Below are 15,497 nucleotides of genomic sequence, written 5' to 3' on the forward strand. Positions count from 1 at the left end.
CATTACAAATATAAAGGGAGATAGTCAGCAGAGGTATGTGCTTTTGCAATTCATGTTCTGACGCACAGAAATGGGTGTGTAAGGATACCAGGCAAAACTAAACACAGGTCAACCCTAGAGAAATGGAAAGGATGGGGAAGGGGAGAGATGAAATTAAGATGCATTTTCAGCTTTAATCTAAGATTTTGTGTATGATTTGCATGATTTATCATCAACTTAGACTCATTCTACGTGTGTGTAACTTAAAGCAAAAGATAATCTTAACAAAAAGGGAGCACTTATAAACAAAAGGAGTAGACTTCTTCCCCGTGATAAACGATAGAATACAGGCAAAGTAGTTTATCGGGGAAGTGCAAAATCACACGGTTTGATCTGCCTCCTGCTTTGCAATCCGTGGCTCCTGGCATTCTCTACAGGGCTGGAAGTATTCACTCTGGGATAATCACAGTGCAGGGCAAAGCCCTCAACTTACAGTTAGGTGGTTATTTGCAAATGCCAGGTTTTGCCCCTGGTCAGGCAATGGCATCTCCACTCCTATGCAAAAAACCCAGAAGAACTCTCTGCTGAAGGTCCTGAGCTACATAGCCGCCAGCAAAGCACAAAGCACACTGAAAACATATGTCACCCAAGTCAGCTTCATGTTTCTCTGGGGGAAAACCCTCTGAGGTCCAAGAATAAAAGACATCTTATCATTTAGGTGTCAAGCACTATTAAGTTAGATTCTCCAAGGCTTTCACCTACTGTGTCATTTTAGTCACATTATTCTTGTAGGCTGTTAATCTATGAAGGTGTAAATACAAATGGAAAAAATAATAACTTCTTGAGGTATACTGTGTTTTCCATTCCTGTACCAAACTCCTGACGTCAAATCCATCTGGTGTGGGTGGTTTCCCCGGCAATTGCTCACTGGGCTTTGTATATTCTGCCTGCTTTTGAAAACTCATGCCCTTCAATAGAGAGTATAGAGGAACAGAGTTGTCAATTCACTGAAAATAATTCAAAATTAATGGTAAATAACTGAATATAATCTGATTGAATTTTTCATTCCTGTTAGATTGAAATCTTCTTTGAAGCAGGGATCATATTTTCTATATCTAACATTCAACATTCACTAAACATCTCTTACTTTGCCAGCAAAGTGGTATGTTAGGAATAGTCCAGAGTAGTGCGTATTGTGAATATTATCCTTGGCATTAGCATAGCCACAGTATTATCATATTATCTCTACCTCTGTTTTCCTTTTATCTTGATTTCCTCATCTATTTTTTCTAGCTCTTTTTGGTTCACATTTGTGCATGTCACCATTTAAAATTTTCTTCTGATACTACGGGTTTATTCATTCTAAAAACACCTTTCAACAGTTACAAGTATCCACAGAGAACTGGTTTAGTGTCACAAATTTTAAATATCTAAAAATCAATTAATTATCATGATTAATAAGCAAAGACTAGATCTTAACATGTTTCCAATCACTCTTATATAAACACATAGCAAAAGCCACCAATAACTTCAATGTTAATTTTTGTAATGTTTATTACTTTTAGAGAGAGAGAGAGAGAAACAGAGCACGAGTGAGGAATGTGCAGAGAGAGGAGGAAACACAGAATTTGAAGCAGGCTGTAGGCTCCAAGCTGTCAGCACAGAGCCTGACACAGCGCCCAAACTCACCAACTGTGAGATCATGACCTGAGCCGAAGTCAGATGCTTAACTGACTGAGCCACCCAGGCGCCCCAATAACTTCAACATTAGATCAATGTCTACTATTTACATCTTACTGTATATCCCTCAAGTTTAAAAAGTGTTCTTAAACTCCAGTTTTTCTCCCTTGTACTGACCTTCACAAGATTCTCCACTTGGTGACAACATCCCATTGTCATGGTAGCCATCTCTGCACTCACAGTGGTACCATCCAGGCAGGTTAATGCAGTTAGCACGACTGTCACACTGAACAAAGCCGTCAGAGCACTCATCAATATCTGTTTGGCAAAGAAAACAAAAATGGGATGTTATACAATTGCTGCTTTTCTCCGCCCAAAACTAAAATATTCTGCTAGACAGCTACTAAATTTTTTAGTGCCATCAACTCCTTAAAACTGGGAAAACATAAACTCAAGAAAGTCTACTTAGTTGTTGAAGGCTATACAGAAAGAATGTAGTGATATTAGTCACAGGAGAAATATCTAGATAGCTTCCCTGTTGTGGAAGGCCTCTAACTGCAAAAAATGACAAGAAACCATGTATGAGAGTCATTAGTGCTGCTCACTGTAGAAATCTAGCTCTTCTTCTGGACATGAGCTAGGATTGCCATGTGAATGCATGAAGCCAGTTAGGAAGTGGCATGTGTCACTTCTAGGCAGAGCCTTCAAGACACACATGTTCCCTTCCCCATCACAACGTCCAGCAATTTCCAGGGGCTCTAAAGATCATCCTGAGTTCCTAAGTGAGGATGATGTGGGGCACATTCATCCTCTACTTGGGATGGACATAGAATATGAGCAGAAAACCAACTTTTTTTGCTGAGATTTTAGGATCTTTTATTACTATAGGCACAACCTATCCCTTTCCCCCGACTAAAATCTCATTCATCTCCAATATACAGCAATAGTACTCACACAGCAGTATGCTTCATATTTCCAAGAATATATACCATTTATGCCACTTTTTAATGGGTTTCACATATATTATCTCATTCAATTCCCCCCCCCCAAAAAAAAATCTTGCCAGGTAGATAGCATACTGAACATATGAGAAAAACCAAAACAAGGCAAAAGGAAATCACGGGATTTAACCAATGTCACCTCAATGTTCATATTTGCCTGACTTTCAAGTGTGTGTTCCTTCATCTAAACAGACACAGGCTGAGATTGGCAAAAGTGTCTAAGCAAAGAGATCTATGTATCTTGAAACTTAGATATTTTCCTCCAGTGGCTTTTTACTACTCCCAATTAATATGAGCCCTTGATTCTCCTTGTTCAGACTGTTGAAAGATGAGAACATCCAACACCAATCCAAGTCTCTTCCTTTGCTCACAGATGAGTTGTTTTATAAAGGGCCTCCTTCTTCTCATAACACTCCTGGTTTCCTTGGTACGTCAATTGTCTCAGACCCTGGGAAATGACTGGATGGCACGGCATTATCACAGCTGTAGTGTGATGATGAACATATGAACCCTACTTCTATCTTGATAGCCCTATGCCATGCCTGAAGATACCACTCGCCAAGGTAGGACAGCCCTTTCACACCTGCATTATAGTCTATGCTGCAGTGACCAGGCATGATGATGTCCTCGGTGCTGAAGGGAAGGCCTGCTGCTTTTTAGAGTCTTTTCCCTCAGGACAGTCCACGTCGGCTCCACAGAATCTACTTCCTTCCTACTTCAGTCTCATTTAACTCCAAATTCTTGGTAGTATATATTCCTTTCATTTTCTTTTTAAATTTTTCTTTGTCTATGTTCAGTTTTGAAAGAAACAATTTTTTGAATAAGTTTTTTCTTTCTTTTTTTTTTTTAGAGAGAAATAAGCCCAGAGTCCCTTCCCTTAAACAAGGTGCAAACCGTTCTCTCAGACTAGGTAATAGGCAAAAACTATATAGGTTTAATATCATTGTAATATTATAGCATTATTTCTTGAACTAAAAATGGTTTTGCCTCCAAAGTTCCTCTTCCGAAGAGTTAGTTCCGACCATCAGTAATTCCTACTGTCAAAACAATTGTTAGTGGTCAAATAAGCTAACCACGGACTTGCTGATAGATAGCTGATGTGATTGCTTCCATTTACTTAGGCCTCTTAGGTTTTGTGAAACAGCCTATTTGTATTTTAGGGGTCTCCCTACATGATGAATCTCTGATTAGAAATGGGGCCAAAATGCCATGCTTACTTCAGCTTTGTACAGTCTTTTCTTCTAACCCAAATGATGCAGAAAATTGATTATGTCATTTCTTAAGTGCATGGACAAAAGAAAACAGGTTGGGATTTCAGCTTTAGAAGTGGGTGCATTGGAAGAAAGGTCACAAGGAGCTATTACAGAGTATCTGGTCATTAGTGTTGGGGATTTGCAAGTAACTATTAATGGTACAGAACCTTCTCTACTGAAACAATTTTCACATGTATACTTAACCTTTAATTTAGTTCTTTTCTTGTTACTGAACATAGTTACAGGGTTAGCTCAGATCTCATGACAAAGATATATATTTCAATTTTTACTTCTCCCTTACTTTCTCTCCTCACTCTTCCCACTCACTGGAGCTGCTCCTTAACTGCCTCATGCCTACTTCTCTTTCCTACATTGCAGCACACTTCCATGAGCTAGAAACAAGCTCACTGAAGTTTAATAGGAATGCTACGCATTTACTACTTAGTGTTCTGAAGACTGGGGATACAAACATATGCTGGACAAAATGTATTTCCATTTACTGTTTGGGTTTTTATTATTTCATTATTACTACTAAGTAGTATTTTAGAGAACGGATATGCAAATATATGCACCACTCATTAATTTGCCATTCAATATTTATTAAATGACTGTTTTGCATCAAGTACTAGGTACTGGAAAAACAAGGATGGACAAACCAGAAGTAATTTCTGCCCTCACTGAGTTTAATACACATCTAAATTGTGTTTTAAGGGAATTAAATTTCTTTTTTTTTAATGTTTTATTTATTTCGGGGAGAGAGAGAGAGAGAGAGAGAGACAGCGTGAGCAGGGGAGGGTCAGAGAGAGAGGGGGTCACAGACTGAAACAGGCTCCAGGCTCTGAGCTGTCAGTCAGCACAGAGACTGACGCGGGGCTCGAACCCATGAACTATGAGATCATGACCTAAGCGAAAGTCAGACGCTTAACCGACTAAGCCACCCAGGCATCCCAAAGGGAATTAAATTTCTAAAAATCTGAAATGACAATCATATAGGACAGGGTCTCCCAAAATGTCTCACATCACCAGTGGCATGTTATTTTGGTGACAATATATTTCAATGGCTACATATTTATATTTCTACATTATTTCCATTTATAGCAAGTGATGCTAATAGTACAGTAGTGACATTATATTTGAATTTAAAAAGTGAGAAGGATTACAGAAACAGTATTCAGGAAACGTCAGAATAAACATTCTATGAATACAACAAAAATTATGAAGCTGGTACATAAATGACTTAAGTTTAGAAAACACCAAAATACGGTATGGAGCAATTATTCACATTCAGAAGAATTTGCTGAGTAATTCCTCAGGCAGTGAAATGCCTTAATTCATTTAAAATACCACTCAATTTATAAAATATATAAGATGGATATGTCATGACGCCACAAATCATATACTCACTAAACTAGCTGGATAATTTATATTACTTCATTTTACATTTTCACTTTCCTGCTAATTTTGATTTGTGCATGCAAATGTTTCTACTTTAGAGAAAGTCAGTAGAAAAGGAAAGAGTGCTTGAATCACCAAAGTTATTCACTTTCCACCAGAAGGTATGTTTGTTTGGCTCATGGCTCTAATTAAAGCCAAAGCTAAAATAAACAGCCTTATCTGTGAGCTATTTGATGTGTGTATGTATGCCCTTAGCTATTCAGTAAATATGTGTAAGTGAAGGTTTGAAATCTGATCCACAATTTAAGAAGTATATATTATCCATACCTGAATTTGAATATTACTATGAATTATAATACATAAATCACATACATATTGTGCGCATTTTCAAATATGCATATTGTGCTTTATATATTGTGTACTGCCAGAAAACAGTAAAAAAAAAAAAAAGCTTTCAAAGAATTCATTTCTTGGCTATTTTCTTTTGGTCAGTAACACTTCACATTATCTAAGTGAGTTAGATAGACAGAGAACAGTAGACCTAGGAAAGGAAAATGCTATTATTTCATTCCACGTAAGAACTACCAAGTTTGAACAAATTACTTTCCAAGCTGAATAAAAGTATTCAAAAAGATTAGTACGGGGTGTATAAGCTGGTATGATTTGGTCTTGATTATAAAGACCTTAATTCCGTACTCTGTAGGTACACTATATAGAAAACTAAAAATACATTTTATGAAAAACTGTGATTTCATTACATATTCCATCTTAGATAGAACTAGTTCCCACTTCCCTAGAGACAATTAAAACTTTCTCAGTAGCAACACTGAGAACAGTCAGCTAGTGCTGATATTAAAATGCTTTCCCAAAGCACAGAGATTCCAAACTCCAAATAATATTTAGTCATCCAACAATAGTCATAAATAGTAGTCATACTCCAGGGATCAAAATCAACTTAGATATAAAAGTGGAAGGCATTGTTGAGGATAGATTTTCTAGAAAGCACATATGTTTTGAGGCAATCATTAAAAACAAATCAACAATCAGAAAAACAAGGAAGAAAAATATGTGAATAAAAAAAGCTCACACATATCAGTGTCTTGTTTTCTTTGTCTCCCTCAAGTATGGTGACACACGAATGAATGCCTTCTACAATATCACAGACCACTGGTTTCAACTGAAAATGGCTTTTGCCATCAGCATTTAAAGTGTCACTCTAGGGGTAGCTGGGTGGCGCAGTTGGTTGAGTCTGACTTCGATTCAGGTTATGACCTCACAGTTTGTGAGTTCGAGCCCTGTGTCAGGCTCTGTGCTGACAGCTCGGAGCCTGGAGCCTGTTTTGGATTCTGTGTCTCTCTCTCTTTCTGCCCCTCCCCTGCTTGTGCTCTGTCTCTCTCTTTCTCTCTCAAAATTAAAGAAACATTTAAAAAAAAAAATAAAGGGTCACTTTAGACAATGACAAATTATTTCCTTGTAAAATTAAATATAGTTATAAAATGAGACACTTGAGTGATAAACTTCTTTGTCATACACAGTAAAAATTATTTCTATCATACGACATAACTAAGAATAAACATGTGCAAATGTCTAGAATCATCCATACCTAAAGTAGACCCTAATCATTAGTTTAACCTGCTCCTTTTTAAGCTAAGAGAAAACTGATTAGCTGTTACTTTATACAAAAGAAGAGAAAATTCTGTTCTTTTTAAAAATGAGCACATTATTTTTCATGCCAAAGTCAAATAATGACAGTACTGTCTTTCATATTCTTTATCATTAATAAAAACCTGACATCATTTCTCGTAAAAAATAGTACATGGACTATTTATATCACTGTCATATGCACTGGTAGTTAAATTATATTGACAAACAGCAGGCAATTAAACATCCTGAAAACAATTAATCAACTCTTGATCACCCACATGTGGATTATTTGTTTTCTAGATTATCTGCAGCATTTTTTTTAATCACAAGGTCACTTCCCTCTGTCATTTGCTGAGCTTCTGGGAAGTCTATTTTTAACACTTAGATGTGAGTATTCAAGGATTGCAAACTCATTTGAGCATTGTATTATTTTTAATATCTAGACTAGATTTGGATATAAAATATTGTCCAGAATTTCATAAGAATGATTTTTTATAATTTTTTTGAAAATAAAATAGGACAACACATGTAAATAAACTTTGAAAATCATAAAACTCTTTTCACAAGTTGGGTGATAAAATTGCAGATTTAATGAAAATTACTTTCATTACATTAGAGTTCATAAGTAGGAAGTTAATGACTGCTCTTTAAAAAACATAATACAAACGCAAAAATAAAATACGTATCATATCGTTTAGTCCTCCCTACAACTATGTAAGATGTTCTTATCCCTATGTCACAAAGAAGCAGTGAGAACAGATACACTGTCCAAGTTTATACAATAGACTCGAATTCTTTTAACTACAGAGTCCAGAGTTTTTCCCACTTTAAGCCTCTCAAGACCAACACTTGCAGAAACTGTGTAAGCGTTGAGATAACTCAGTGTATATGCTAATGGGAGTGAATTCCAACTCGGGCTTTTAGCTAGTACAACTTTGAATATTTTGTCAAACCTCTCTGAGTTTGCTGGTTTTGAACTAGAAATAATACCCTCTCTGTTAATAGTTTCCTGTTTAGTACTGTTAACTATGCAAGGCCTCATTGGCGTGGTCCTGGCTCCTCTAGGCATTTAATATGCATTGCCCCTACAGCTCTGAAATAACTCTTCGCAGTTGACAGAGCATGTTTGCTTATACCACTTGATTACTGGGAAGAATCAAGACACCTTGATTTTTCTTATGGTTCCTGGGGTCTTATTACTTTACTATTTCGTTTTTCCCTTCACAGTCTTTGCCTATTCTGTCCCTATTGCCTAGAATGCTCCTCTCTTTTTCTCATTCCCTTATCCAGTTAGTTAACTATTTCTCACTTGTCTTTGTCTCATATTAAAATTAATTTCCTGGGTGGCTCAGTTGATTAAACGTCCAACACTTGAATTCAGCTCAGTTCATGATCTTTGAGAGTGAGCCCTGTGTCAGGCTCTGTGCTGACAGCAAGGGGCCTTCTTGCTCTCTGCCCCTCCCCTACTCAGGCACACTCTCTCTTTCTCAAAAAGTAAATAAATAAACTTAAAAAAACATTAATTTCCTTTGGGAAAGCCTTCCTTGAATCCAAAGGCTATGTCAGATCTCCTAGTACTCATTATTTTTTGTACTTTCTCCATTGTGTCCCTTGTGTTTTGCCTTAATAGTAACTACCATGAGGGATTTTTTGGGGGGTGGCTGGGTGTCTAAACTTGCAAATATTACATTGTCTTAATTAGAGTCACTTCAATTCTAGAGAAAGCTGTCTTTCCCCCCACTTTTCAAAATTATCTTCATTGATCTTTTTGTCTATCACTTTGTGACTTTCTCACTAAAAAAACAAAACAAAAAATGGAGGAGGGGAAAGTCTACATTGATTCTGTAGATTGATCTGACATCTCTACATTATTGCTTCTTGTAATCCAGATACATGATATATTTCCTTTTTCTCTAATAATGTTTATAGTTTTTATAGTTTTTGTAGTTTTCTGAAAGGATGTCTTATGCAATTTTGCCAGGATTTATTCCTAAATATAGTTTTTTACCTTCTTTTTTTTAAAAAAAACTACTTTATTTTTTCCAATTTTACCAAGGTATAATGGACAAATAAAATTGTAAGATATTTAAAGTGTAAAGAATGATGGCTATATATATAGTATGAAAGGATTTCCCCCATTGACTTAATGAACACTACCATTACCTTATATATCTTTTTTTTTCGTGAAAACATTTAAGTTCTATTCCCTTAGCAAATTTCAATTATACAATACAGGGTTATCAACTATAGTTACTGTTATACATTACCTTCAGACTTAAAAACCAAACTTACTGAGGTAAAATTTATATACAAAAGTATCACCAACAATTTCATGAGTTTTTAACACATTACCACTATCATAATTATAAGATCGAAAACACTTCCTTTATCCCCAAAACTTCCTCTATATCAACTATACTTGAAAATAATAATTTGTATAAATTTTCACTTTGAGTACCATATGAGCAGTGGCTATCCCTGATTTTCTTTTTTCCTCCCCTCCCCTCCCCTCCCCTCCTCTCCTACCTACCATATCTCAAACACCCAGCAAAGAACTGGACATGGTTAGAGATTTATAAGCATTTGCTGAATGAATGAATGATTCATTTATAATATCAAGTAACTATGTGGCAAGCTCATCATGCCACCTTTGAGTCTTGCTAGGTCATAGGGAAATATAGGCAGGGTGCTAGTGTGAAAGGTTCACTAAGATGCAATAACAAGATGGTAAGAGGACATTTTTTTTTTAAGAGGACATTTTCTCATCCTACTTCAAATATTTATGTCAAAATTTGACTACAGTACTGTAGTATTGACTACAGTATTAAATGGAATAGAATTGGTGAGGACAAAATTAGGTAGTGTGTTCATTACACACACACACACACACACACACACACACAGAGGCATGCGTGCGCACACACATCCACCCCAAAAAGAGCACATCAAGACTTCTAATCAAAATGGAATTTTGAAAACAGTTTTAGATCTCTTCTTCCTAGTCATAAACATTTGTTAAAAGACATTTGTATAAACAAAGACAAAAGGAAAAACACCACCAGCAGAAAAGAAAATTCAGTAAGTTTTTGTCTTTTCTTAGAAAATAAAATATAGGTGAAGTGATAGAGTCAGAGCAAAGGAAGCCACAGCCTAGAATATATTTGTAATAATGGTGTGCTACAGGTTATGAGGGTGGTAATTGCCCCTGAAGATGACCAAAGAGACAGGAAATACCAGGTAAAGCTAATATGAACCATGGTGCTGAAAGTAACTGGTTAAATTAGAAGTCTACTGATGAATAATTAACCCATCTACCTCCTTCCACCTTAAGCAAACTGCTGAAAAAAAGCAATTATCCCCAAAGCCAGGATGGATGGTTCTCCTGTAGAGAAAATAGATAAAATATCTGGAATAAACTGGGCAGCTAACATAGGCTATCTTCATTTGGAACAAAGTCCCTTTACTTCAGTGTTTAGAGATCTCAAATTGTAAAAATTGGGCTCTCTTTTTGTTCACCTATTGTAAGTCTGCCAGTCAACAAACTTAACCTTCATATTAAAGCTCAAAATCAGTGTTTCTATTTATTTACTCTTTTTTTTAATTTTTAAATTTATTTTTGACAGAGAGAGAGAGAGCGCATGAGTCGGGGAGGGTCAGAGATGGATACACAGAATCTGAAGCAGACTCCAGGCTCTGAGGTGTCAGCACAGAGCCTGACATGAGGCTGAAACTTGTGAACCACAAGATCATGACCTGAGCCAAAGTCGGCTGCTCAACCGACTGAGCTACCCAGGCACCCCTATTTATTTACTCTTAAACATTAATATGAAATCCAAAGACAACATATACTTAAGACAAGTATATAACATTTATTAGAATCACCAAGATATATCATCAGAAAAACTGATGCTGAAGGAAACAGAAATAATTTACAGAACAGAACTTAAAATGTTTCTTATTAATATCTTCAAATAGATTTGAGATGATATTTCATCCATAAGAAAAAAACACAATACTCTTAAAAAGGAATGTTCAAAGAATAGGAAGAGTTCTTGGAAATTAAAAATATGATAGCTGAAAAAAACCTAAATGTAATATAAGACTTAGAAGATAAATTAGAAGTAGTCTTTTGAAAATTATAACATAGAAAATATATGAAAAACATGATTAAAAAAAACACACACAAAAAAAAGAGCAACACCCTAAAAGGTCCAGCTTCTGATTAAAGACAAAGTTCATATCAAGAAAACAGAAAAATGAATGGGAGAAAAGTATCTTTAAAAATAACAATAACTGAAGAACTCTGCAATATAGTCTTCAGATTTAAAGGCCCCAAATGAAGGTCTCCAAATAATGAGTAATGACACAACAGCCAATACTTACTGATGGCTTATTACGTCGCAGCCACTATTCTTTGCAATTTACCTATATATATTCAGTTCGTGCTTACAGCAGTCCTATGAGGTAGGAAATTCATTATGTTCCCCATTATAAAGAGAATAAATGTAGGCTAGTAATTTTTAAGAGAAGTGAAGTAATTTTCCCCAAGACTACTGAAGCACAAAGCTGGGATTTGAACTCAGACACTCTTGATACACAGATCAAACTTCATACACAACACTATCTCACAAAAGAACAAAGACTCACATCTAAAATACACTGTTAATATTTCACAATAAGTATAAAATACAAATCTTAATATCTCCCAGGGGGGAATAATAGGTTACATGTAAAGGGACAGAAACTAGGCTAGCATCATTTTTTCACCTGCAGCACTGCATGCTACAACACAGGGAAGCAACTATTTTGACCCTATAAGTCTATACTCAACATAACTGTCAAATATCTATGAAAGTAGAATAAGATATTTCAAGACACATAATTCCTTAGAAAATTTATGTCCATGCAGTATTTTAAAAAATATTTTACAAAGGACTAAATCAAGACAGAAACTACCAGTAGTTTATTCCTCTCTCCTTGAAATACTTTCCTCATTTTGCAACTATATACCACTTTTAGTTCTCTTTCTACCTCACTGGCCTCTATATCTCGGTCTTCTTTGCAGATCTCTTCTTCTCAATCTCCAAAGGTTGAGTTCCCCAGGGATCTATTCTCTGATCTTTTATTTTTTATCTTCTGGCTTCATAGTGGTTTTATGTAGTACTAGGGCTTTAAATACCCAAATACCATCAATATACTGAAAACTACCTGGATGGATTGAATAATGTTCCCCCAAACTTTATGTCCGCTTGGAACTCAGGATGTGACCTTACTTGGAAATACTCTTTGCAGATATAATTAGGTAAGGATCCTATTATAAAATCATCTTGGATTCAGAGTGGGCCTTAAATCCAATGACTGTTATCTTTTTCAGAAGAGAAGACACAGAGAAATACACACACAAAGAGTCAATATAAAGATGGAGGCAGAAATTGAAGTTATATAGTCACAAACTAAACAATCTCTCGGGCTACCAGGAGCTGGAAGAGGTAAGGAAGGATTCTTAGAGCCTTCAGAAGGATCATGGTCCTGTTAACACCCTGATTTTGGACTTACAAGATAATAAATTCCTATTATTTTAAGTCACTCAGTTTGTGATACTTTTCTATAGTAGCCCTAGGAAAATATACGATCTAATTTACATTTTATCCCAGACTGCTCTCTTCTCTTCCAAACCTATTTATTTTCTCACCCAATTATTCAATTTTTCACTCAATATTTCCACCTGGATAACAAACTGTTCCTTCTGAAGTCTTCTCCTTGTCATCAAATGGCAAAACCATCCTATTAGTCAGGCAAAAAACTTTATTCTTTATTTCTCCTTTCCTGTCACTCCTCTGATCAAATCCATCCACAAATCCTGTTGGCAGTATCTTCAAAATATATCCAGAACCAAATCACCACTTCCAATCATCTTCATGCTTACCACTCCAGTCCATGTTACCATTATTTCTCCTTTGAGTTAACAGAAGAGCCTAATGACTATCCCTGATTCCATTCTTTCCCCTCCTACCGTCTATCTTGAAGATAGATTGATGAAATCCTGGCATATCTAAGAGTGGTAGTATAAGGGAGGCAAATGTTCATTTATCATAGCAATTAGTTTGTTGGTAATGTCTAAAATTGACTAATTAAAGCATGGTATAAACATACTAGAAGAATTAAAAGTGTTCCCTCCTAGCATCTTAACTCAGCTGGACTTTCATAAGAGAATTAAGCTCCAATGCCCTAAGGAATCGGTGTAAGCTATACATTAACTTCTCTCCTTTATATCTGGTATGGTGCTAGTCATGTACTATCTTTGGGAAGTATGAGAAAATAGCCTTTAGGTCATTTTATGGTTTTGCAGTTCAAATAAGGAACTCCTTTTAAGCAAGGCTTCTAGAAAGTGAGTCTAGGACCTACTGCTTTTTATTCTAAGTTCTTTTATGCTGTTTCATATATTTTAAACATGTATCTATTTTCTTTCACATACATAAGAATACACATTCAGAACATTCAGGCTTCTTTTTAAAAATGTTGAGTATACTAGGATAGCAATTCTGCTAGTAGTGATGCTTAGATGGAGAGAAAAAGGAGACCGGAGCTCTGGAGAAGATATCAGGCCTGAAGACATGAGGACAGCATAGCCAGAATTGATGGCACAAGATGCTACAAAAATCAGAAGTGGCTGGATGAAACTACTAAAGTTGAGATTAGAGAGAGACAAGAAAGAACCAGTAGCAGTCATTGGGGAGAAATAAAGGGGATAGAAAAAGAAGAACTATAGGAGGAGTTGTTAGCAGTGAGGTGGGAAGATCACAAGTCTAACAGAAACCACAGGAAAACCATGTCAAGGGAGAAGAAAGGGCTGTCAACAATGCTAAGGAGCACTGCCAATTTCTTCTTGATGCACATTTAAGACTAAATACTTCTGGTTCAACATAGAACTGAAACTCCTTCTGATGTATGAGCAACAAGCTAAACGAAGCAATGAACAAAAAGGAATTCTGAAAACTCCTTTATTGAAACACATCTTTGCAGCTTCTATCCCTTTAAACAAGGTAGCTAAGGTGTAGGATATGAGACTTGAAATACTTGAGCTTATTCATTTATTCAATAAGCAGAATATCAAATGTCTCTCATCTAAAACACAGATGCTAGATATTATGGGGATATACACAAGAGCTCATAGTCTAATAAAAAAGATATAGCATTAGCATAAACAACTCAGATGCCAGGTGGAAATCATGAGGCGTAAAGGAATAGTACAGATGAACATATATATGAATTCAGGAAAGAGACATGACCTTACTCGGAAACTCTGATCAATACAAAGTAGGCCACGGGAGTAAAACATGACTGAGAAGACACTTCCAGATTTATTCTTGCAAATAGTAGAAAATTACTTAAAACATTTATTCATTTATTACACTGTAATCAAGTACCTACTTTTAAAACAGGATTGCTTTTTTCCTATATTAGATGACATAGTTAGGTTCCCAAGATAATATGAATGTGAAGCATCTGCTAGTTCTACAATAATAAGCAGACTGCTCTTAGTCAGGGTAAAAACAGGAAAGTCTTAATTCCTATGCTTCCCTGAGCCACTTTCTAATAGCAAGGATTAAATAGCCTCCTTGATCTACCTCAAGATTATTTCCGGAAGGAGAAGAAAGAAGCTGATTTTTCTCAAACTATCCATTAGGAATAAGAGGGCTAGAGTGTCTTTGTATGATAATTTGCTGCATGTGTTCTAATTACTAAAACAGTGCTAAAAAAATCATGCATTTTGATGAGCTCACTTACTGGTTATTCAGGAAAATGAGCTTTGAATGGCATGCCAGGAATGGTAAGATGACAGTCAAAATAGGTATTCTGTATTTATTTGCAAACTGACAAACTTGTATCACAAGAAATACTGCATTGAGCCAAATGAACAAAAAATCCTAGGATAGACCTCTGAGTGGGTCCTAACCACGAAATGTACTGATGGACGGCTTCTGTTGGCTTTGAGCAAGTGTCAGATCTCTAACATACTATCTACTTTCAAACCATTTTATTATAACAAGCGCTTCCATCTCTGCTGAACCACCCATCGGCTTGATGCAGGTTTCTCAGCCAGTGACAAAACATCACATCTCTCCCATGTAGATAATTGAAGGGGAAAAATACCAAAAAGAAAGCAACTGAGCAAACCAATTAACTGCTTCCAATTATAATTAAATGAAACAGGCTATGGGTTTTTTTAAAGACAGGCATATTCTTTAATGGTCTTCTACAACCTCAGCCACACAGAGTGATGGCAACTGTTTGGTCTTGTCAATATGAGGTCACTTAATCAAACTTGCTCCTGACTAATTATATTTTTTGTTCACTTTAACAACTTATTTCTCCATGATCATTCTAATCAGCTGTACAATCCAGTGTTATCACGAAAGCAACACCAAATGCTAGATCAAAGCATTTCTGGTCCTAAGTGTCTGATCTTATCGGCTCAGCCTAATTCCATGCTTGAGTACTGCATTTTAAAAAGGAAACTAGGGGAGCCTGGGTGGCTCAGTCG

The 15,497-nt window shown here is 36.0% G+C and overlaps 1 protein-coding gene across 2 annotated transcripts in view; it reads right to left on the minus strand.

Annotated features, from left to right (window-relative positions):
• NELL2 (neural EGFL like 2) overlaps positions 1-15,497 on the minus strand; it is a 324,036-nt gene that overhangs the window by 20,453 nt on the left and 288,086 nt on the right. For both annotated transcript variants that reach the window (XM_077753241.1, XM_077753240.1), the window contains one exon: positions 1,837-1,977. In XM_077753241.1, coding sequence (XP_077609367.1) covers positions 1,837-1,977 — 141 coding nt within the window. The remainder of the gene's footprint in view (positions 1-1,836; positions 1,978-15,497) is intronic.

Source organism: Crocuta crocuta, unplaced genomic scaffold, assembly GCF_008692635.1.
Source record: "Crocuta crocuta isolate KB4526 unplaced genomic scaffold, BGI_CrCroc_1.0 scaffold30, whole genome shotgun sequence".
NCBI classification, from domain to species: Eukaryota; Metazoa; Chordata; class Mammalia; order Carnivora; family Hyaenidae; genus Crocuta; species Crocuta crocuta.